Below are 21864 nucleotides of genomic sequence, written 5' to 3' on the forward strand. Positions count from 1 at the left end.
CTCCTGCATCGGCAGGCGGACTCTCAAGCACTGCGCCACCAGGGAAGCCCCAACACTTTGTAATATTAAATGTACTTTTCTAACTTTCATCCTAGCAAAATCACCAACGATATGATCACAATCAAGATTTTCACATTATTTGCTTCAACTGTTAAGTAATTCGAAATTAGATAACTTTTCTTGAACCACAGAAGTTTCTCTATAGGTTTTATTTGTTTGTTTTTCACTAATCTCAGTTTGGAGAAACTGTGCTGAGACAACAGCAACTGAAGTAAAATCTCTAAAGTAATTGCTTAGATTCAGAAGCAAACTGTACACTTTATGTATCACATTCAAACACTGTAATAAATTCATAATGACAAATAATTGTAATTCTAAGACAAAATATTTAAATTTCGTCATATACAACATTATCATGTAACTTTTTACTATCTCTTAAATCAATACCTATATCCAAGCTTTTATATGAAGAATCAGTGTTACAGTTCACACATATTTACATCTAGACCTACATGTATATCAATTTAAGATTAATATGAATCATTTAATATTACAAAATGTTTCCCAGGTGCCATGCTCGATCATCTTACACATCTGCACAACTTTGTTAAATATTGAAAATTTATTTTCAAATTAATTGCCAAGAAACGGACTGTGCCAAAAATGGTTTGCTCTATTTGCTACCCCCAAGCCAATCAATAAGTGGTTTTACATTAAGATACCTGGGTCAAAGATTCAAAACAGGATCAGATGCTTGAAGAATAATCATTATGTTACTTGAAAAAAAAGATAATTGGTAATTAGCTTAAAATAGGGCATCAAGAGCCTATGTAACACTGAAAAGAAATGTTCGTAGTCTTAAAACAATTTTTTTCTATCTATAGTAGGTTAATTAGTGTCTCCCCTACTCCCCGGCCCCAACTTAGGTGCAACCTCAGAATTTGACCTTAATGGAAAGAGGGTCTTTGCAGATGTAATTAAGTTATGGATCGAGAACAGCTCGTACTGGATTAGGGTGGACCCCCAATCAATGAGAGTGTCCTTATAAGAGACATAAAATATCACACAGGCCACACAGAGAGAAGGCTGTGTGAAGGTGCAGGCAGAGAGTGGAGTGATGTATCTACCGGCCAAGGAACAGCAAGGGCTGCTGGTCGCCCCCAGAAGCTGGGGGAGAGGATGGAACAGATCCTCCCTCAGACCTTCCAGAAGAAACCAAGCCTGGTGACACTTTGGTTTTGACTTGTGGTCTCCAGAACTGTGAGAGAGTAAATTTCTGTTGTTTTAAGACACCCAATTTGTGGTGCTTTGTTACAGAAGGCCTAAGAAATGACTACACTTTTAAATTTTTTATTTAAAAATTTATCACACAGTAAAACTGACTTTTTTTGGTGTACAATTCTATAAAAGCCAACACATGTATAGATTTGTATAATCACCACCACAACCGAGATGCAGAACAGCTCCATCTCCCCCAACCTTGCCAGCCACTGGCCACCCCCGCTCCGAATGCCCAGCACGAGTCTGTTCTGCATCACTACAGTCATGACTTCTTGAGAATGTCCTGTAAATGGACTCATACGTGATATAACTTTGTGAAACTAGCTTCCTTCATTCAGCATAGTGCCTCTGAAACTGAAATTCATTCAAGTTACTGTGCATGTCGATAGTTTGTTCTCTTTTACTGATGAGCAGTGTTCCACTGTGTGGCATACCACACTTTGTTTATCCATTCACCCAACAAAGGATATTTGTACTATTTCTAGTTTTCGGCAATTATGAATAGAGTTGCTATAAACATTTATGTACAGGTTTTGTTTAAAAGTTTTCAATTCTCTACAGTAAATACCCAAGAATGGGATTGCTGAGTCACATGGTAACTTTATAAGAAACTGTCAAACTGGTTTTCAGACTGGCTGTACCGTTTTGCATGCCCACAGCAATGTATGAGCTGTGGTCGCTCCACATCTTCACCAGCACTTGTTTTTTATTCTAGGCGTGTAGTGGCAACTCGTTTTTTGGTTTTTTTTTTTTTGGGGGGGGGGCGCACCTTGCAGCATGTGGGACCTCAGTTCCCTGGCCAGGTATCGAACTCATGCCCCCTGTAGTGGAAGCATGGAGTCTTAACCACGGGACCACCAGGGAAGTCCCTCATCGTGGTTTTAATCTGCATTTCTGTAATGGCTAATAATGTTGAATATCATCTCGTATGTTTATTTACCATCCATGTATCCTCTTTGGTGAAGTGTCTGTTCAAATCTTTTGCTCACTGTATTTAATTGGGTTGTTTATTTTCTTCTGTGGACTTGTGAGAGTTCTTTATATATTCTGACCACAAAACTTTTGGCAGGTATGTGATTTGCAAATATTTTCTTAGTCAATAGCTTGTATTTTCATTCTCTTAATGTTTTTCACAGAGCAAAAGTTTTAAATTTAGAATAAGTCTAATTTATCTATATACTTTTTATGGATTATGCTTTTGGTATCATGTCTAAGAATTTTCGCCTAACTTAACTTTGTGTCATGATAATTTTCTCCTAAAAGTTTCCTGTTTTATCTTTAGAGCTATATGGTCCATTTGGAGATAATATTTGTATAGTTGTGAGGTTTAGGTCAAAGCTGACCTTTTTTTGCATATAGAATTATTCCAATACCATTTATTGAAAAAGAGAATTCTTTTTCTATTGAAATGCTTATGCACCTTTGTCAAAATCAATTGGCCAAGGACTTCCCCAGTGGTCCAGTGGGTAAGACTCTGTGCTCCCAATGCTGGGGCCTCAGGTTTGATTCCTGGTAGGGGAACTAGATCCCGCATGCATGCCACAACTAAAATCCACATGCATACCGCAACTAAAGATCCCGCATGCGGCAACGAAGATTCCGCATGCTGCAATAAGACCCGGCACAGCCTAAATAAATAAATATTAAAAAAAAAAAATCAACTGGCCATATTTGCATGGGTCTATTTATGGAGTTTCTATTCTGTTCTTTTGATCTATGTGTTTATCCCTTTACCAATACCACACATCACTATCGCTACCATTTTATTTATTTATTATTTATTTATTTATTTATTTATTTTGGCTGCTTTGGGTCTTCATTGCTGTGCGCGGGCTTTCTCTAGTTGTAGCGAGCAGGGGCTACTCTTCGTTGAGGTGCATGGGCTTCTCACTGCAGTGGCTTCTCTTGTTGCGAAGCATGGACTCTAGGCACGCAGGCTAGCTGCAGCACTCGGGCTCAGTAGTTGTGGTGCACGGGCTTAGTTGCTCCACGGCATGTGGGATCTTCTGGGACCAGGGATTGAACCTGTGTCCCTTGCACTGGCAGGCGGATTCTTAACCACTGCACCACCAAGCAAGTCCCTTATATCTGTGATTAATGTAGATTTACAGTAAGTCTTTAAATGAGGCAGTGTGATCCCTCCAACTTTATCTTCTTTCTCAAAATTGTTTTAGCTATTCTAATTCATTTGTTTTTCCATATTACAAATATTGAATCAACCTGTCTTTATCTAATGGAAGTTTGGCACTGCATTAAATCTATATATCAAATTGGGAAGAGTCAATATTTTAATATGTTAAGTCTTTCAAACCATGAACATTCTATGTCTACTTATTTAGGTCCTCTTCCTTTCGTTAGCGTTTTGCAGATTTCAGCATACCGGTCGTGTACATGTTTTATTAGATTTACACATATTTTTCTTTGGAGCAACAGTAAGTGGCACTAATTTTTTTGTTTCTAACTGCACATTACTACTACACAGAAATACAATTAATATTTGTGTGCTGACCTTGTATTCTGTGACCTTGCTAGACACATACATTTTAGGAGTATTTTTTCCAGATTCCAGGGGATTTTCTATGTAGATAATCGCGTTACTTGCAAATAGGGAGTTTTATTTCTTTATCTTGGCTTATTGTTAAACCTTCCTTAAGGCTAGGGTTTCCAGTACAATGCTGAATTGGGTGTATTAGAAGTGGACATCCTTGCCTTTTTCCCAGTATAAAGGGCAAGCATTCAGTTTTCACCACGATATCAGTTGTAGGTTCCTTGTTAATAATCTTTATCATGTTGAGGAAGTTCCCTTTTAATTGTAGTTTTTGCCGAAAAGGTTTTTTTTTTAATAATTGTTTTATTTACTTATTTAAAAACACTTATTTTTAAATTTTTATTTATTTTTGGCTGCTCTGGGTCTTTGTCGCGGCATGCAGGATATTTTGGCTGCGGCACGCGTGCAGGATCTCATAACCCTACCAGGGATCAAACCCCTGCCCCCTGCATTGGGAGCACAGAGTCTTACTCACTGGACCACCAGGGAAATCACTGAAAGGTTTTTTTATCATGAATGGATGTTGAATCCTGTCAGGTGCTTTTTCTCTATCAGCTGATATGATTATGTGGATTTTTCTTCTTTAAACTGGTAGATTACACTATTGATTTTCAAATACTGAGCCAGCCTTGTGTACCCCAGATAAACCCACTTGGTCATTGTGTATTCTTTTTTAACATATATTGCTTTATTCAATTTGCTAATAATTTGTTGAGAATTTTTATAAGAGGTTCATGAGAAATGTTGTTATATAGCTTTCTTTCTTTCTACCTTCCTCCCTCCCTCCTTCCCTCTTTTTCTTTTTCTTCTGTTTTTGTGGGTTTTGGCATCAGGGTAATGCTGATAGAAAACAAACTTACAAGTGTTCCCTTTCCGTTTCTAGAAGAGATTACACAGAATTGGTGTTATTTCTTCTTTAAATGTTTGGTGAAACTCACCTGTGACACAGTCTGGATCTGGACATTTCCTTTACAGAAGGTTTTTAACTAAGAAGTTGAATTTGCAGATATCTCTGTCGTACTACGTGTTTTGGTAATTCATGGTTTTGAGGAATTGGTCCATTTCATCCAAATTGTAAAATTCCATCCAAATTTGTGCATGGAGTTGTTCATAGTATTCTCTTATTATCCTTTTAACATATGCAGGGTCTGCAGTGACATCTCTTATTTCATTCCTGATACAATTCATGTGCTCTTTTTTGTCAATCTTGTTAAATCTTATCAGTTTTACTGATTTTCTCTATTATTTCAAATTATTTCTTCAATTTTATTGATTTCTCCTCTTTTGGGTTTATTTTGCCTTTTTGTGTGTGTGTGTCTTAAGGTGGAAGCTTAGATTATCAATTTGAGAACTTCTTTTCCTGTAAAAACATTTCATGCTATAAATTTCCCGATAAGCACTGTTTAGCTGCATCCCACAGATTTTGTATGTTATATATTCATTTTTGTTCAGCTGAGAGTATTTTCTTTTCTTTTTTCAAAAAATTTATTTATATATATTTTTATTTTTGGCTGTGTCGGGTCTTACTTGTGGCACGCGGGATCCTTGTCACAGCACGCGGGATCTTTCGTTGCGGTGCGTGGGCTTCTCTCTAGTTGTGTCATGTGGGTTTTCTCTCTCTAGTTGTGGCGCACGGGCTCCAGAGCATGTGGGCTCTGTAGTTTACAGCACGTGGGCTCTCTAGTTGAGGCACGTGGGCTCAGTAGTTGTGGCGTGTGGGCTTAGCTGGCCCATAGCATGTGGGACCTTAGTTCCCCAACCAGGCATCGAACCCACGTCCCCTGCACTGGAAGGTGGATTTTTACCACTGCACCACCAGGGAAGTCCTGAAAGTATTTTCTAGCTTCCCTTGAGACTTCTTCTTTGACACATGAATTATTTAGAGAACTCCCTGGCGGTCCGGTGGTTAGGACTCTGAACTTTCACTGCTGAGTGCATGGGTTCAAGCCCTGTTAGGGGAACTAAGATCCCACAAGCTGTGCAGCATGGCCAAAACAAACAAACAAACAAACAAACAACTTAGCTCTTTAAAATTATAAGTATGGTAGTTCTAAGGAAGTAAGGAAGAGTCTTTGGGAAATGATGCTGAGGAAAAAGGCAGAACATGAACTTGGCACTACAATTATTTTTATAATTTAAAAAAACTGTTAAGTGTATGTGAATTAAAGGAACATTTAAAAATAAAAACAGTTCCTGAAATTATGAATAACTTTTTAAAAGAGAGAAATCGTTCACTTGGTAACAAGGAGTAAAAATGAATTCTTAATTCCTCTTCTCTCTTCTGGTGGCTGAAATCAACTATGGTAGTCAAATGGACAGCAACACAAGAATTCCCTTGCACACCTTGACCTTTTGCAGGATTATTTTCTAGACACAAGTGCCAACTATTGTGCTTTTCAATGTATCAGTGGTTGCCACATTCTCCTTACCTTCAGGTTTCATGGCAGGAACAGGAGTACTTCCTTGATGTTACCGTAGACTGTGAGAAACACAGTGACGCAGCCACTGTCCATGCCACAGCCAGATGGGGGGCAGCCTGGATTCCAGGCGGTATAGAAGTTTTCATCTATGAACATCATCCTCGTTGGTGGCTCTGGCCTGTTGTTTAAAAGCCTCTGGCTGCTGTATGGGACTATTCAACCCAGTGTAAGCACTGCACACTTTCCTCCTCAGGACAAGCAGCTCAACCTGCTCAGTGAGACCCAGAGCAGTCTGTCTGGCCGTTATCTGTGGGTGATCGCTGATGAGTGGGTCGCTGCTGCAAGCCACTTTCAGGGACTCTGACAAGCTTAGCAAGGAGTCTGCCTGTGGTCTGAGGTGGAGGACATTCAGGAGTTTTTGCGACACAGATGTGATCAATAATTTTTTCAGTCTCTTCCGTTCTGAAGAGGTTAGTTTCCAGCAGCTTCACTCCCAGGTTTTTCTTGAGCCCTTCTATTGTGCTGATTCTCCAGAAGGGTGGGGTGGAGTCCATCTCATGGGTTTGGCCTGCTGGGCTGACTGGATGGTGGGTGGTCTTGTAACTGCCCATAAGACGTTCAGCACCCCTGATATGATATCCATGATTTCACGAGATCATAATCGGCCAGGTAAAACTCACGAGTGGTGAGTTCGAGTCAAACCGTCTGGAACTGGCATCCAACATCACAAACGCAGTCAATGCCACCAACTACCAGCATTTTACAGTTGGAGTTCTGGCGCAGTTCTTACACGTAAGTCCATGTCCAGCTGGCTGTGCTAGGTGATGGAAAGCTTGGTCACAGCTGTCCGTGACGCGGCATTCAGCATGGGAAGTTCATCTAGGAGCCCCAACTCTTCCAAGGAACTTATCCTACACGTGATCATCTCGGCATGCGGGATCCACTTCTTCCTCAAAGTCACTCTGGCTGGAGTCAGAATCTCCAATGATACCGCCTTTCCTCGCCTTCCGGCCCAAGGCGGAGGAGGTGCCCATGGAAGCAAGAAGACAGTAATGCGAGTCCGTGGAGCTGAGGGACTCTCAGCTCTGCTCCTCGGTTTTCCCAGGATTCTCTGGACTCCACAAGGCAGAGTCTGCTATGGACTTGAGTACATTCTTCTCCCGACTTAACAGTTCTCCCCTCAGCCATGACTTGCAGCTGGACCTGCCCTCCAAGGGCACAGCTCTCCTGCCACCTTTAAGGTGAGCCAGGCCGGTGGTGTCCAGGCTGCCGCGAGCAGGCGGGAGTCTACACGAGCCTGTGTGGCACGGGTCCCCCAGCGCCCAGCCTCCGCTGGACACTCCACTGCGGGCCCGTGGTGGGGACGGGTCCGCCATCTGCGGCCAGGCTGTCTCTCGTGGGCTCCTGCTTGGCCTCCTTCTCCGCCACTTTCTCCTCAGCCGTCCGGCGTCTTCAGCTCGCGGTTGCTCAGTTTCGGCTCGCAGCCGCGTCCACCTCCACCTCGGCCCCTGCACCGCAGACAAGCCGCGCCACGGCCTGACGCAAAGTGCCGCACGACAGCACGACGGGAGGTGGCTAACGGACCTCAGAGACTTCCGGGGCAGCATCGGAGGCCCCACCTCTTCCGGGGGAGGGGCGGATGCTGCCGCGCTGCCGCCTCTGCCGCGCAGGCACGGAACGGGCCTCGACGCCGCGTTCGTCCTGCGCCTGCGCACCGACCCACCCTGCGGTCTCAGGACCAGAACCCGGTGGCGAGTATGGCGGCGGCTGAGTGGGCGAGGAGCCGGGGCCTGGGGTCCTTGTGCACTGCCGAGGCCGACAGCGCGTTCTTAGATAAACATTTTGAGTTTTAAGGTGGACCTGACAGCGCTTCAGAAGCCCCCGCAGCCCTGTAAGTGCGTCCTGGCCGCGCCGCCCCTTACCGTCTTCTCCGTGTCCTCGAAGACCTCGCGGGCCTCCTCATACGAGCAGGCCTCCTCTAGGCACTCCCTTTCCAGGTTTCCCTTCTTCACCTCCTCCAAAAACGAGTTGGCCCTGCGGACTCTCTGCAGGACGCTGTGGGCCTGGTCCCGGGGCAGGAACACTGTGGTGGGGAACGCGGCTGTCACGTGCTCGCCCACATGCGGTCCCGTCCCCGGGCCACCCCCGCCCCCGCGAGTGACGGGTCAGACGCCTGCCCTGGGCCCGCGCGCCCACCACTGACCTGCCCCGTCCTGCACGCGCACACCCGGCCCCGCGCTGAGACCCGAGCCCTCCTTCTGGAACTCGCCCTTCGGTCCCTCCTGCCTCCCCCGGCCCTCCACTCGGGAGTCTACACGAGCCTGTGTGGCACGGGTCCCCCAGCGCCCAGCCTCCGCTGGACACTCCACTGCGGGCCCGTGGTGGGGACGGGTCCGCCATCTGCGGCCAGGCTGTCTCTCGTGGGCTCCTGCTTGGCCTCCTTCTCCGCCACTTTCTCCTCAGCCGTCCGGCGTCTTCAGCTCGCGGTTGCTCAGTTTCGGCTCGCAGCCGCGTCCACCTCCACCTCGGCCCCTGCACCGCAGACAAGCCGCGCCACGGCCTGACGCAAAGTGCCGCACGACAGCACGACGGGAGGTGGCTAACGGACCTCAGAGACTTCCGGGGCAGCATCGGAGGCCCCACCTCTTCCGGGGGAGGGGCGGATGCTGCCGCGCTGCCGCCTCTGCCGCGCAGGCACGGAACGGGCCTCGACGCCGCGTTCGTCCTGCGCCTGCGCACCGACCCACCCTGCGGTCTCAGGACCAGAACCCGGTGGCGAGTATGGCGGCGGCTGAGTGGGCGAGGAGCCGGGGCCTGGGGTCCTTGTGCACTGCCGAGGCCGACAGCGCGTTCTTAGATAAACATTTTGAGTTTTAAGGTGGACCTGACAGCGCTTCAGAAGCCCCCGCAGCCCTGTAAGTGCGTCCTGGCCGCGCCGCCCCTTACCGTCTTCTCCGTGTCCTCGAAGACCTCGCGGGCCTCCTCATACGAGCAGGCCTCCTCTAGGCACTCCCTTTCCAGGTTTCCCTTCTTCACCTCCTCCAAAAACGAGTTGGCCCTGCGGACTCTCTGCAGGACGCTGTGGGCCTGGTCCCGGGGCAGGAACACTGTGGTGGGGAACGCGGCTGTCACGTGCTCGCCCACATGCGGTCCCGTCCCCGGGCCACCCCCGCCCCCGCGAGTGACGGGTCAGACGCCTGCCCTGGGCCCGCGCGCCCACCACTGACCTGCCCCGTCCTGCACGCGCACACCCGGCCCCGCGCTGAGACCCGAGCCCTCCTTCTGGAACTCGCCCTTCGGTCCCTCCTGCCTCCCCCGGCCCTCCACTCCGTTCTGTGGCTCAGCTGTTCCCCTCCGCCCCCGCTCCCCACCCTTCAGGGTCTCAGCTCTGCGTTAGGTGGGGAGGTGACACGCACGATCTACAATTAAAAGTATGATTTGTTTCAAGTCCCAGGACACACGTACACAAGAGTAAAACAAAAGTTTCAAGAAATAGTGCTTACTATTTTTTTCTACGAAACAGTACTTGTTACACAATTTTCTACTTCTGTCCTGTTTCATTAAAAAAAAAAAAAAGCTCACTAAATTGACCTGCCAGTTAAAGTGTGCTGGCTCAGAGATCTCCCCCATCAGGGATCTCTCCCCTCTGCCCTCAGTAGTCCCTACCGAGCCGCCTGGGTCTCCCCGGTCTCACCCACTCCTCTGCCCCTTTTCACCGTGCTGTGGGAGGCCCTCAGGTCCTTTTCTTGGCGCCGCTCTGCCCTGCTCTCTGTCTCTTTTCTTCTGGGGAACTGAGAGTCTCACCATAAGGAAGATGACTCTCCAAGTTGGTATTTCTAGTCCCAGCTTCCATCGTGAGCTCTGTGTTTTCAGCTCTCTCACAGTGATGGATGTCTGCCCTCACATCAGAACTCCAGACTCCCCATGTCCAAAACTAAAAAACAGGACTGCAGAATCAAACTGTCTTGAGTGGCAAATGCATCTTGGTCACCTACTACTGAATATTGGCAAGTGGGAATTAGATACCTACTTCTTAGAGTTGTTTTAAAGAGTGTATAGAACTCCGAGTGTTCACTCGATCCTACCTCAAATTACTTTCCCTTACAAATTCCCCATTTCTTTTAGTGGCACCTATGTTTTCCCGGCAAGGCCAGGCTCACGTTTGTTCTGTGTGGGCCCAACCTCCATTACTCCAAACGTCTGCTCCACCAGGGAGCGCTTGCTTTGAAATACAAGCCACACACCCATTCCTCCCCTCCCTCCTTCCCCTACCTGGTCTCCCCCGCTCCTGTTTGGTTTGTTTCTCTTTCTCACTTTTCACCCTTTCCTTCTCCCACGAGCCTGGGCCCCTGAACTTCCACGTCACCCAGAGTGCAAACACGCAGACAGGCCCCCGGGGCTGCCTCCACTCTGCTCTGTCCTTTCTGGCTTCTTCTCTTGGACAGGTCTGGAGTCCCAGAAAGCCTAGAGCCCCCTGGCGGAGCCAGCCTGCAGGTGGTGGCACTGGCTGTCACCCTCTTCCCTGCCATGGAAGCTCCTCTCTGCCTGTGACCCCCTAGCCTCTGTGCCCGCAGTCTGCTCTGGCAGAGGAAGGGGGCTTCTCTGTGTCTCTGTCACTGCCCCCCCTCCCCCTCCCTCCATCTCCCTCCCTCTCTGTCTCTGTCTCTCTCCCTCTCCCTCCCTCTCTGCCCATGTTTCTGTCTGTCTTTGTGATCTGTGATCTGCTGTCTGACTCTCCACCCACAGGGAGGCACACCTGGCCCTAAGATACGCTTGGCTGAAACCACCAAGCCAGGCTCTTGTGCCAGCCTCCCACAGGGGATGGGCACCCACCCTCCACACTGTGGAAGTTCAGGGGCATCGCCCTGACCCCTCACCCTCTCTCCTCCTCCCCAGGGCCAGCCCTGCAGTCTGCAGGGTGAGGGGCACTTACCACTTGCCCCCGGCAGCAGGAGGCCAGCCAGGGAGGCGCCGAGAAGGAAGAAACACAGCCAGCCCGCCATGGTGTGGCCGAGGACAGCACTCCGTCCCCGCCGTGACAGGCCTCTGGAGCAAGGTTCACTCACCCTGGCTGGAGGGTGGCTGGGTGTCCTTCTGTTTATCACAGCCTCCTGATTGGAGCCTGGGCCTGCCCAGTGGCAGGGGAGGCGGGGGGAGGTTAGGGGCAGGCGACTGCACTGAGGGCATGGTCACCCTGGCCTGTGTAGCGCAGGGAGGTCCTGGCCCAACCTTGTGCTTGTCAGGAACCATGTCCGGGAGGCCTGCTGTGGGCACAGGAGCTCTTTGTTCTGAGAGAGAAAAAAACGTCATTGTATAGTTTTCAGATGTTTATGTCTAGCTCTGTTTTTGTTCTCACAACCACGATAAAAGCCAAGTATCATTTGCCCATCTTTAGGACAGAAAACATCTTTTCTCTAGGACAGGTTTAGAGAGAGATGGAGCGTTAGTCCATGGCCGTGTGTGGTGGACGCGGGGTTAGGACCCGGGGCTTTCTGCCCACGCTGGGCGGGAGGTGTGTGCACCACATGGGCCCCTGGGCTGATCTGCCAGCCAGGAACCTCCCCTCCCTGGAGTGGCAGGTGTGGGACACGGCCCGAGCTTCTCAGCTGACCGGGGCTCTGCAGCAGAGTCCAGGCTCTGGAGGAAGAGGCCTGGGAACTGCTGGTGGGGTGAGTGCTTGTGCTGGGAGATGAGGGGGTTGTGCTGTGCTCCACGCACCGAGCACACCTGACGCTTCCCACGTATGACACCCTGGTCGCTTGGCTTGTTCGCTGCTCTGTCCAGCATGGGGAGGGGTGTCTGGCACACAGTAGGTGCTCAGTAAACACCAGTGGACTGAACGAATCGGTGATGTCCCAGAACGCTCCTGCTGGGCGCCCAGGCCAGGGCTGGTCTTTCGCAGGGTGGTCAGTGTGATGTGCAGAGCCTGGTCCCTGGGCCTGGCTCACCTGGCCTCTGTGCTGCCCTGTCTCTGCACTGCTGGGCGTGTGGGGCGAGACTGGATTCTCCACGCCTGGCGAGGGGAGATGGTCCATGCGGGTGATGCACTGCAGCGTGGCCTGGCACTGCGCCCACCGCAGCAGTGAGGCCGGGGAAAGCGGGGCAGAGCCAGCAGCCCACCAACGACCTGCTGACCCCCTGTGGGGTCTGAGTGGGCTCCTGGCTTGGCCCTTTGAACCCCACATCCCCTTTTCTTCCCAGGAAGAGGGGTCCAGCCAGTTTTCATTTCCAGGAAGAAACAAGAGGCCCACTGGGCTCAGGGCCTCTGGAGACCTCGGGCATTTTGGTTGCAGAATTTCTCGAGTGTCTGCAGCCTGAGCTGTGAGCTGGGGGCACCTGGACGTTTGCATATCGGCTTTCCTGGCCTTGGCCAGGTGGCCTGTCCTCCCAGTGCCTCATTTTACCTGCACTGGTTTCATCCTCATGACAAGCATGGCAGCGGGCCTCATCTTGTAGATGAAACGAGGGGCGGAGAGGGTTGGTGGTGCCTCTGAGGGGGCCAGAGCCAGAGCCACCCCAGGAGGTCTGGCCCAAGGTCGGAGCTCTCAACTTGTGCCCGGCGAGAACCCCAGAAACCACCACCTGATGGGGCAGCAAAGTGTTTCTGTAAAGGCTCAGATGGTGAGCATGTGGCCAGGCTTGCGGAGCCCTGGTTACTCAACAGGCTGGACTGTCCGCCAGAGCACGTCTGGCACTTTAAGCACGGCGTCCCAGGCCGGGACGGGTGAGTCCTGAGGAGGTGGGCGCCTGCCGGGGTGGCCTTGCCCGCCTGGCTGGGTTCAGGTGGGGTCAGATGCTCCCCTCCTTGGTCCCTGGTTCCTCATTCTTGCCAACGTGAGGCCTGTGTGCCCATCACCTGAGGGACTCGATAAGAAGGTAGGTCAAGGGGCCTCACCCCTATCCCACTGAGCTGGGCAGGACCTTGGGAACCTGCATTTTTGGAACATCCCTGCTGGTCCCCAGGCAGGGGTCATCTGCTGGGGCCTCGGCTGGAAGAGACACCCAGTCCTCAGGGTTGGGGACTATAGCTTCCAAATCCACGAGAGCTGTCGTGTTTGGAAACGGCCTCATGCAAGGTTCACTTCAGCAAAGTTGGTGATTGTGAAGGAGACCTGCTCAAAGATAAACACAAGGGTCTCTGTGAAATGCCTCTGGACAATTCGGGGAGGGCAGGCAGCCACCAGGGGCTTGGAGGAGGCTGGGCTGCTTGCTGTCAGTGGGGGAGCAGGTGTGCAGAGCATGAGGCCGCGTGTTACCGTAAAGTCCGCACACTTAGAAAAGATCTGGGGACTTCCCTGGTGGTGCAATGGTTAAGAATCTGCCTGCCAATGCAGGGGACACGGGTTCGAGCCCTGGTCCGGGAAGCTCCCACATGCCGCGGAGCAACTAAGCCTGTGCGCCACAACTACTGAGCTGGCGTGCCACAACTACTGAGCCTGCACTCTAGAGCCCGTGAGCCACAACTACTGAGCCCACGTGCCACAACTACTGAAGCTCGTGCACCTAGAGCCCGTGCTCTGCAACAAGAGAAGCCACCGCAGTGAGAAGCCCGTGCACCGCAACGAAGAGTAGCCCCCGCTCACCTCAACTAGAGAAAGCCTGCGCGCAGCAACGAAGACCCAACGCAGCCAAAAATAAATAAATAAATTTATAAAAAGAAAAGATCTGGAAGGATGTTCAGCACAGTGAGTGGCGGATGCTAACAGTTTATCTGCAAAGAAGATGAAACGCTTGAGTGAGAGACGAACGTGTGGGGAAGCGGCACCGTCACCATGGGTGGACACGTCACCGGGGGTGGACACTCCCGCCTCTGCTGCCGGCCCAGCGCACCCAGTCCCCGCGTACTCTGCCCAGTGTGCCACCTTCTGTCCCCCCACCACGTCTGCCTCTTTGATGCTCAGTCTCTCTCTCTCTCCAGCTGCTCAGAATCTCCCTCAGGTTTCTGTCTGTCTGTCCATCCCTCAGTCTCTCTCTGTCAGTCTCCCTGTCTCTGTGTCTCCCCCTCTGTGTCTCTGTGTCTCTCTGTCTCTGTTTCTGCTTCCCCCTCCCCCGCCCCAAGAACCACAGGAGAATTTCCGGCTTTGGCGCGGGAAGACCGGGCACACACGGCGGCTTTATTTGTGGGGCGGGCGCTAGGGCAGCAGTGGGGCCCGGACGAGGCCCCCCAAGGGCGGCGGGGAGCCCATGAGACGGCGGAGCCAGGCCGTGTACTGGGAGACCCGGGTGTAGACGCCGAAGTGGCCGGCGGCTGCGCAGCCCTCGCCCCAGCTGATGATGCCCGTCAGGTACCAGGTGCCCTGGAAGCGGGTGGCGTGCGGGCCCCCACTGTCCCCCTTGCAGGCGTCCTTGCTGCCGTCCGTGTAGCCGGCGCAGAACATGTTGTCAGTGATGATGGGGCCGCCGGGCCTCCGGCGTGACTGCTGCCGGCAGTCCTGGGTCAGGAGCCTGGGCACGTGCACGGTCATGAGCCGGAGGGCCGTGGCACCGCGGTCCAGGAGCTGGCCCCAGCCGCTGACAGCCGAGAAGCGCACGAAGGCCAGCGTCCGCTCCGCGAAGGCCCGCTCGGGCAGGCAGAGGGGCGCCACGTGGTCGCCGAGGGCCACGGGCCGCGCCAGGCGCAGCAGGGCCAGGTCGTGGTCCGTCTTGCCCCGGACGTACTTGTCGGGGATGATGACCTGAGCCACCTGCCTCTCCTGCTCGTCACCCTCATCCTGGCTGAGGTCGTGCTCGCCTGCGGGGGGGCCGGGGGGCGGGGGCGGACCGTCCACTCACTTCCCGCCTCGCCTTCCGGGCCAGGGTCTCCTGTCGGGCAGGAGGTGCCCTGCATCCCCTGCCCCTGGTGGGCGAGCAGCCTCCTGGGGCTGCCGGGGGGTCAGCGTGGGTGTGAGTCGGGGCGGATATGGCCCCGAGGTGCTGGAGGCAGGTGAGGGGGTCGGGCGGGCAGCCGTGGCTGGGTGAGGAGAGGGTGCCCCATTCCCCTGGTTCTTCCAGACAGGGCCTGGCCCTCCTGGGGTCCTCGTCGTCCCCTAAAGCCACTGGGCAGCACAGCCTTGGGTGGGGCACCCCCTCGGGGACCTTGGCGGGAGCAGCGTCACCCCAGGGCCGCATCTGGGTGGCAAAGAGGCTGAGGGGGGTGGCCACAGTGGCGCTGTGGGTATGGGGTCTGCCCAGACGCTGCCACTTCTCTTTGTGGGGAAGGTCACTGGTCGTGGAAGCCCCAAATCTTAGCCCCGAGGTTATCATTCAAGGATCGTCTCCCGGCAGAAGGAGGCGCCATGCAACCTACCCAGCACCACTGTCAGGTTCCTCCAGCTTCTGAGTCTGTCGAAACAGTGCGCTGCGGAGACCACCCAGACGGTGTCGATCAGGGAGCCCCCGCACAGCAGCGCCCCATTCAGCTTCAGCATGGCCTGACAAGGGCACAGCAGATGCTGGAAGCTCGCGTTCCTGTCGTGGCTGCCTTGGGGGCTCCCCTTTCCCATGCACCCCGGATGGGGGCTGCTTTACAGGCTACTTCCATCCGGCTAAGGGAGTGGAAAACTGGTGGACGCTGGCCAGAGAGTGGGCACGCCGGGGCTGGACTCCTCTGTGCATGCCCGGGATCGTCACCCAAGTTCGACCCAATGCTCCTGGAGCCTTACCTGCCAGGGGCACTCCCCTTTGGGGCAGACGTGACCACCCACGATTCGGCCTTGGGGGTTGCTGCCGTTTCTTTTTTCCAGAAGAGGCATTTTTCCGCACGGATGTTCAACTGTAAAACAAATCCAGCAAGACGTGGGGATGTGTGGGGTGCTGGTGAGAAAGGCCAGGGGCCCTGTGGACGGGCGGCTGTGCCTCTGGTCCTGCCCGGGGCTGCGGCAGGCCCTTGCGGGAGCTGCCGGGGAAGCAGATGGCCCAGGGTCCTGGAGGCTGGGTCCCGCTCATTTTCCAAGGGGGGGAAGACGTGCAGCTTGAAGTCACTAAAGGTGTAAAGGATAAGCCGTGTGAGGTGACCGGCATCTCAGACAATCGGGCTGCTTTTCTGACCCGGCTCTAAGTTTTCCATCCTGCTCCAAGAAAGCCCCAGGCCAGAAAAGAAAGCCTTCAGAGGCGGCAGCTGAATTTCAGGCTTCCTAGACAAGGCTGGATACATCCACCTCTGGAGAGACGCGGGGCTGGGGGCGGGGGGGGTCAGCTTTGGGGGCTGCAGCCCCATCGCCTTTAGACTGGTTTGGAGACGTTTTCCATTTTCCCAAAAGTGCTTGCCGTTGAAGAGACTTGGAATCCAGAATCGTGCTGCTGTCAGTACAGACACTGGGTGTGGTGCTGCGCGGGGAGTGGGGGTGGGCAGCGAGCGCCGCCTTCTGCACCTCCCCCAGCTCCGGGGCTCCGACCTGCCCACCGTGGCCCCTCCCTGCTCTGGGGGCGGGGCGGCCGCCTCCACCCCAGCTTCCCCTCTGCTGCGCAGAGCCCGCTGGCAGTGCCTGGTAGATGCTCAGTGATGCTATGCTTCCCCCCCACCCGATCTTGTAGCCAATGGGGGGACGTGTATCAGGACAGTGACTGCTCATCGGAAATGAAACCACCAGCCCTAGACCTGGTCCCCGAGGACCTGTTACCTGTGGGCGTGCAGGACACCCCGTCCGCCTGGAGCGCGTACCCCTCGTGGCACCAGCAGGTGCGCCCAGCCTCCGCGTCATCCCTGCAGTACTGCTCACAGCCACCGTTGTCATTCGGGCAGATCAGCTGGCTCTTCTTGTCTGAGGGCAGAGGGCATGGCTGACAGGGGGCCCCGGTCAGGGCAAGCAGGCCTGGGCCAGGGGCCGTGTTCTGCACGAAGGTGGCACGCAGCTTCCGGCTCCAGGGACAGCCTGGCGCCAGCCCACTCTGCAGACTGACCCAGAAGGGCACGACCTGGAGTTTGGGGTGGGGTCGCACATCTGAGCAGCTTTGCCAGTGGGGATGCGGGGCCGGCGTGCTGTGGCCTCCACGGCGTCACCCCTCCCAGTCTGGGGAAAGCAGAGGCCCCTGGGGACGGTGCACGAGTCCAGCTCAATCGGAGGCCTGCCCACGAGCAGCCAGAGCCAGGAGGCTGGTCTGCAGCCGGGGCCTGGTGCCCCGGGGAGCTGCCTGGGCTGGCCGCTGGCTCAACCTGCCTCTGAAAAAGGGAACTTTGTTGTGGACACGTGGTTGGCTCGCTCTGCAAGTCCAGGGCCCCCGGCGGGAAGGCCTGTCCTGGAGGTGAATTCACACCAGGACCGCTGTGCTCCCGAAGCCCCAGGTGACCAGCGGGGAGTCTCCTCCCTGGCCGTCCCCCTCCCTCTTTGACCGTGGTCCTTTGAGACGAGCTAGGTGGCGTCAGGATGTTCCCAGGTGGGGAGGGATCCCAGGAAGTGGCTGCCCCCCTCTGACGAAGTTGCCCACTTTAATTTGATCTGCCTGATACGTGTGTTGTTTTCCTGGGGGCCTCGGGCCACCTGGCATCAGCGCGACCCCTGGAAGGGCTGGACACGGGGGTCAGCCACATCCTTGTGCCTGAGCCCCAGTGGGACCTCAGGACATCGGGGCTTGTGGGCGCGTCCCTGGCGGGTGAGTCTCTGTAAGTTCTGTCCCACGTGGTCTTGGAGAACAGAACATCATCCACAGGGCTCCCGGGAAGAAGCCGCTGGGAGCTCACAACTGGCCCCTCGGCTGTTTGAACCCATATCCTTTCCGTGTGATAACTGTAGCCGTGCCTGTGTCGGCCTTCAGAGCGTGTTGACCTAGCTGATGACTGACGCTGAGGGTGGTCTGGGGAGCCCTGAGCTGTGTGATCCTGTAATAGTGGGCCTACCCTTGTAACAGCAAGTAGGGAAGGCCGAGCTTCCCCGACCACCTCGCCACGGGGGTGTGTGGAGCTGGCAGAGATGCAGTGATTCCCCGGGCCCCTCCGGGTGCGTCAGAATTTCCCAGTGCCGGGAGCCCAGAAGGGGACAGGGCATCAAAAGTGGACTGAGAACCCCAGATCCGAGACTCCCAGGTTGAGGCCCTTCCAGGTCACTGAGGCCAACCTCCCCGCAGGGGGCCCCGGGCGTCCTCACCCGTCTCACAGTTCCGGCCCTCGAAGCCATCCAGGCAGAAGCAGAGGTAGGACTGCGGCTGGTCCTCGCAGGAGCCCCCGTTCCGGCAGGGCCTGGAGGCGCACTGGTCCCCGTCTGTGGGCAAGTCAGAGTTAGGATGCCGAGAGAGGGGCTGGCGGGTAGATCACGTCGGCCGGGCACGTACTCACCATTGTAAGAAATCCAGAACTGATTCTGAGGGAGCAAAGAGGAAGGTGCGTGACGCAGGCGTGTGCCAGAGGCAATGCGTATGGCCCCGCGGAAGGAGCTGGCGGGCTGGGGGGCTTCTGACCTGGCCCTCGTGATGGGCTCTGAAAGCCAGACTTTCTCCCCTGGAGACGAGGTGGGTGCATCCAGGGGAAGTGAGTTTTTTCCTAATATCCACCAGCCATTGCTAAGGCCACCGGAGGTCACAGATTTCCTCTCCCAAGTCAGGATCCCCAGGCTTTAGCTGTGCCACGTCCGAGCTGTGAATGCGGACAAGACACCCCCGCTCCCTGGGCCCCCAGTTCCTCCTCGGATGCTGCATCGACTGTCCAGTCACCCGCTGAGCGGGAGAAGGTGGGAAAGGGACGCATGGGCACCCTGCCGATCGCAGAGGCCCCGTCAGTAAAAGGGATTCCCGAGGAATCTTTTGGCCCATGAAGTAAAACTTGCAGGGTTGTCGTGAGAATCAAAGCAGGCTTCACAACCACGGGGTGGCCGCCACACGCCCGCTGGCCCCAGGTGAGCTCACCGTCCTCTCCTTGCTCTGGAAGATCTCCCGGGCCTCCTCGAAGGAGCAGAACTCCTCCCTGCACTCGCGCTCCAGGGATCCAGGCCACAGTTCCTCCAGCAACCAGTTGGCGCGCCGGGGCCTGTGCAGGACGCTGTGGGCTTGCTCCTGGGAGACAAAGACTGGAGGGCGGGCCGTGAGACGCTGGACGCCCAGGGGGACCCACGCCCTCCTGTCCCCCCACCCCACCCTCCACAAGAGGTGTTCCCACCATCCCTTCCGCTAGATAATGGGAGTCAGAGGGCTCCTGTCCACAGGCCTGGCTGAGTTTGCAATGGGAGCACGTTCTCGCTGCTGCCAGCGGGCAACACTGCACAAGCTTTATGTGCCCGAGGAAGGCAGTGTGCTCAGTGAGTCATCACAACACATTCACACCCTTGACCTGGTCCCTTCACTTCTAGGAGTTTATCCCAAGGAAATGCTCTGAGACCTGCACAGAGACCCAGCCATCAGGAAAGCTGGAGACAAATAATCTGAAACATAAACGATGGTGCCCCATGATGCTTAAGAAGGTGCGATATTAAGTGAAAAAAGAAGACAAGCAGGAAGGACCACGGGCGGCACCAGCTCTGCCACTCGGACTCGAGAGTCTGGCCATGGGATCTGAGGGACGACGTGAGCCGGACTTTACGGGACAGTGCCGGTGCCTGGTTCCCGCCTCGGCTGCCCCTCGGGGCTGGAGAGTCACGATGACAGCTCACAGAGCCGTCCCCGTGTTACCGGCTCAGGCCTCCCAGCATCTGCGAGGACGGGGTGCAGGGGTCACAGGCGTGGTGGCAGATCATCACGGTCCGGCGTCCCCACACCGTCCCTCGCGCCAGCCCCCCACCGAGAGGCCGAGAGCAGAGTGAGAGAGGCACCTCTGAGCCCCAGATCCTGTGCCAGGGGGTGGGGTGGGGTGTTGGCGGCAGGCGGGGGGCGCCCACTGTGGCCGGGGAACGCCACGGCTCCCAAAGGTCTGGAAAATAATTCCCCGAAGCCTTTCCTCCAAATGCTGGGCGAGGCCCTGGGCACCGTTCGCCTTTCGGAAGGAGAGCAGAGCAGAGCTGCCAGCAAACGGGAGCGCCCAGCACATGGGCCGGCTTTGGGGGTCGGCTGCCCTTCCGCTGGGTGAATGGGGAAACCTCCGCCGCGTACCTGCCACCAGGGCCCCCCGCAGGCCGAGCAGAAGGCAGAGGAGGGCCGCCAGTCCCCGGCGCCGCCGAGGAGCCATGGCGAGCGAGGCCCTGGGTCGCTTGTCTGTTGACTTTCCAGGTGCGGAGGCGGGCAAAGTTCTCCAAGAGCCGGAGAGGGTGGGGGAGGGAGGCGTCGCCTCCCAAGCACGCGGGCGTGCGGTCCCCCGCCCAGTGCCTGCTGACGGGACAGACGGGCCGCCCCAGGACACGGGCCTGGGGAATCAGGCTCCTTGTCCGAGACAGACCTGGGCGTCGCGTCGGGATGCATGTCTGGTGGCGTGTGCAGCTCAAGTGCGGCTAAGAAGTCTGCAGCCCGAGGACCTAGGACGGCAAGCTGGGAAACAGAACTAAACTTCGGGTGAAGAGCCGCCCCCCGTAGTGATGATACTGGGAAAGGGGAGCAGATTTGGGGCGTGAATGTGAATATTTTGTCACAGGGGAGGCCTGGGTTCTCAGCCGAAGGGCCCCTCTGGGAGCGCGAGCGGGAGGGGTGCGCGCCCCCAGCGGAGCCCCTGCCCCTGTCTCAGCGCTGGGGGGCCCGGGTCTTGTCCCTCGTGCCCTCCTGGGCCCAGGCCACCAGCTGGGATGACCAGCTATCCTGGCTGCCAGGCACGAAAGGGTTCCTCAGGACGCTGGACTTTCCAGACTTAACTGGGACTGTCCTGGGCCCGTTGGGCTGGCCGTCACCCTGCAAGCCTCACTCAGGCGTCCAGCCTCCTCTAGAAGTAGCCTCCTCTCCATAAACGGGTGGAGGCTGGGGACACTAGCTCTGCGCATTTATCTGCAGAGGGGGAGCAAGGAGACCCAGCTGTTCCAGGAGGGTCCGGCGCTACTCCCTCCCCAGATGGAAGGCAGTCCTTAGAGGACGACATTTGACTTATCACCTCTGGAATTTCTATTTGTTACTGTCAACAATTGTTTAGGAATTCAGTTATACAGGAATTTATTTGTGAAGGGGGGAGGGGGAGGGGAGGGACTCGCACAGCCGTTCGTGGCGCCGCCTGGGCCCAGTGGGTGCAGCAGCTCTGGAGTCAGACCGCCTGGCAGGGTGCTGTCAGCGTCCGTCTCCTCCCAGCTTGGGGAGGAAGGGGCTCATTCCTTTGAGCCTCACTTTCTTTGCGGGTCGGCGGGGCTGCTCGTCCTGCCGAGCCTGGGGGTGTGCCCTGTCCTACGAGGGCTCCAGAAGCGCCACCTGCCACCCCTGCCGGGTGCGGCCACTGCCCGGGGGCTTCCTCCGCCCCCAGGGCTGCCCACCTCCTCGGACCGAGTGAAGCGCGGCCACTGGTCACTGACTCAGTGCTCCTTCCCAGGCGCCAGACCCAGCACCGCCCCCAGGGGCTCCAGCGACAGGAATCTATCCAGTCCCAGGTCCGGGCAGGTGTCCCAGGGCCACGCTCCCTCCAGAGGCTCTGTGCAAGGGTCCTTCTGGCCTCTTCCAGCTCCTGGGGCTCTGGTGGCCCTTGGTACCCCTGCCATGCTGAGGCAGCCCTCCAGATTATGCCTCTGCCGGCACATGGCTGCTCCCGCCTCTGTGTGTGTGTGTGTGTGTGTGTGTGTGTGTGTGTGTGTGTGTGTGTGTGTGTGTGTG

The 21864-nt window shown here is 55.2% G+C and overlaps 2 protein-coding genes across 2 annotated transcripts in view; both read right to left on the minus strand.

Moving 5' to 3' along the window:
- F10 (coagulation factor X) overlaps positions 1-11263 on the minus strand; it is a 20350-nt gene extending 9087 nt beyond the window's left edge. The window contains exons 1-2 of the mRNA XM_007466372.1: positions 11183-11263; positions 9196-9356 (exon numbers count right to left, since the gene is read on the minus strand). Coding sequence (XP_007466434.1) covers positions 9196-9356; positions 11183-11252 — 231 coding nt within the window. The 5' untranslated portion in view covers positions 11253-11263. The remainder of the gene's footprint in view (positions 1-9195; positions 9357-11182) is intronic.
- Positions 11264-14381: 3118 nt separating this feature from the next.
- On the minus strand, positions 14382-20314 carry F7 (coagulation factor VII). The gene is made up of 6 exons (XM_007466373.1): positions 20239-20314; positions 18309-18422; positions 16848-16988; positions 15891-16000; positions 15536-15659; positions 14382-14980 (listed from the first exon to the last, which is right to left on the minus strand). Exons 1-6 carry the CDS (start codon positions 20312-20314, stop codon positions 14382-14384), a joined length of 1164 nt encoding a protein of 387 aa, XP_007466435.1.
- Between the last annotated feature and the right edge of the window lie 1550 nt (positions 20315-21864).

This window comes from Lipotes vexillifer, unplaced genomic scaffold (assembly GCF_000442215.2).
Source record: "Lipotes vexillifer unplaced genomic scaffold, Lipotes_vexillifer_v1.1 scaffold791, whole genome shotgun sequence".
Lineage (NCBI taxonomy): Eukaryota > Metazoa > Chordata > Mammalia > Artiodactyla > Lipotidae > Lipotes > Lipotes vexillifer.

Excerpts from the sequence above, each read along its gene's own strand:
- F7 (XM_007466373.1), bottom strand. The coding sequence starts at position 20,314 with ATGGCTCCTCGGCGGCGCCGGGGACTGGCGGCCCTCCTCTGCCTTCTG. Across the intron at positions 16,989-18,308 it reads GGGCCGGAACTGTGAGACGG|ACAAGAAGAGCCAGCTGATC; the intron begins GTGAGGACGCCC and ends CTCTGCCCTCAG. Across the intron at positions 15,660-15,890 it reads AAGGGGAGTGCCCCTGGCAG|GCCATGCTGAAGCTGAATGG; the intron begins GTAAGGCTCCAG and ends TGCCCTTGTCAG.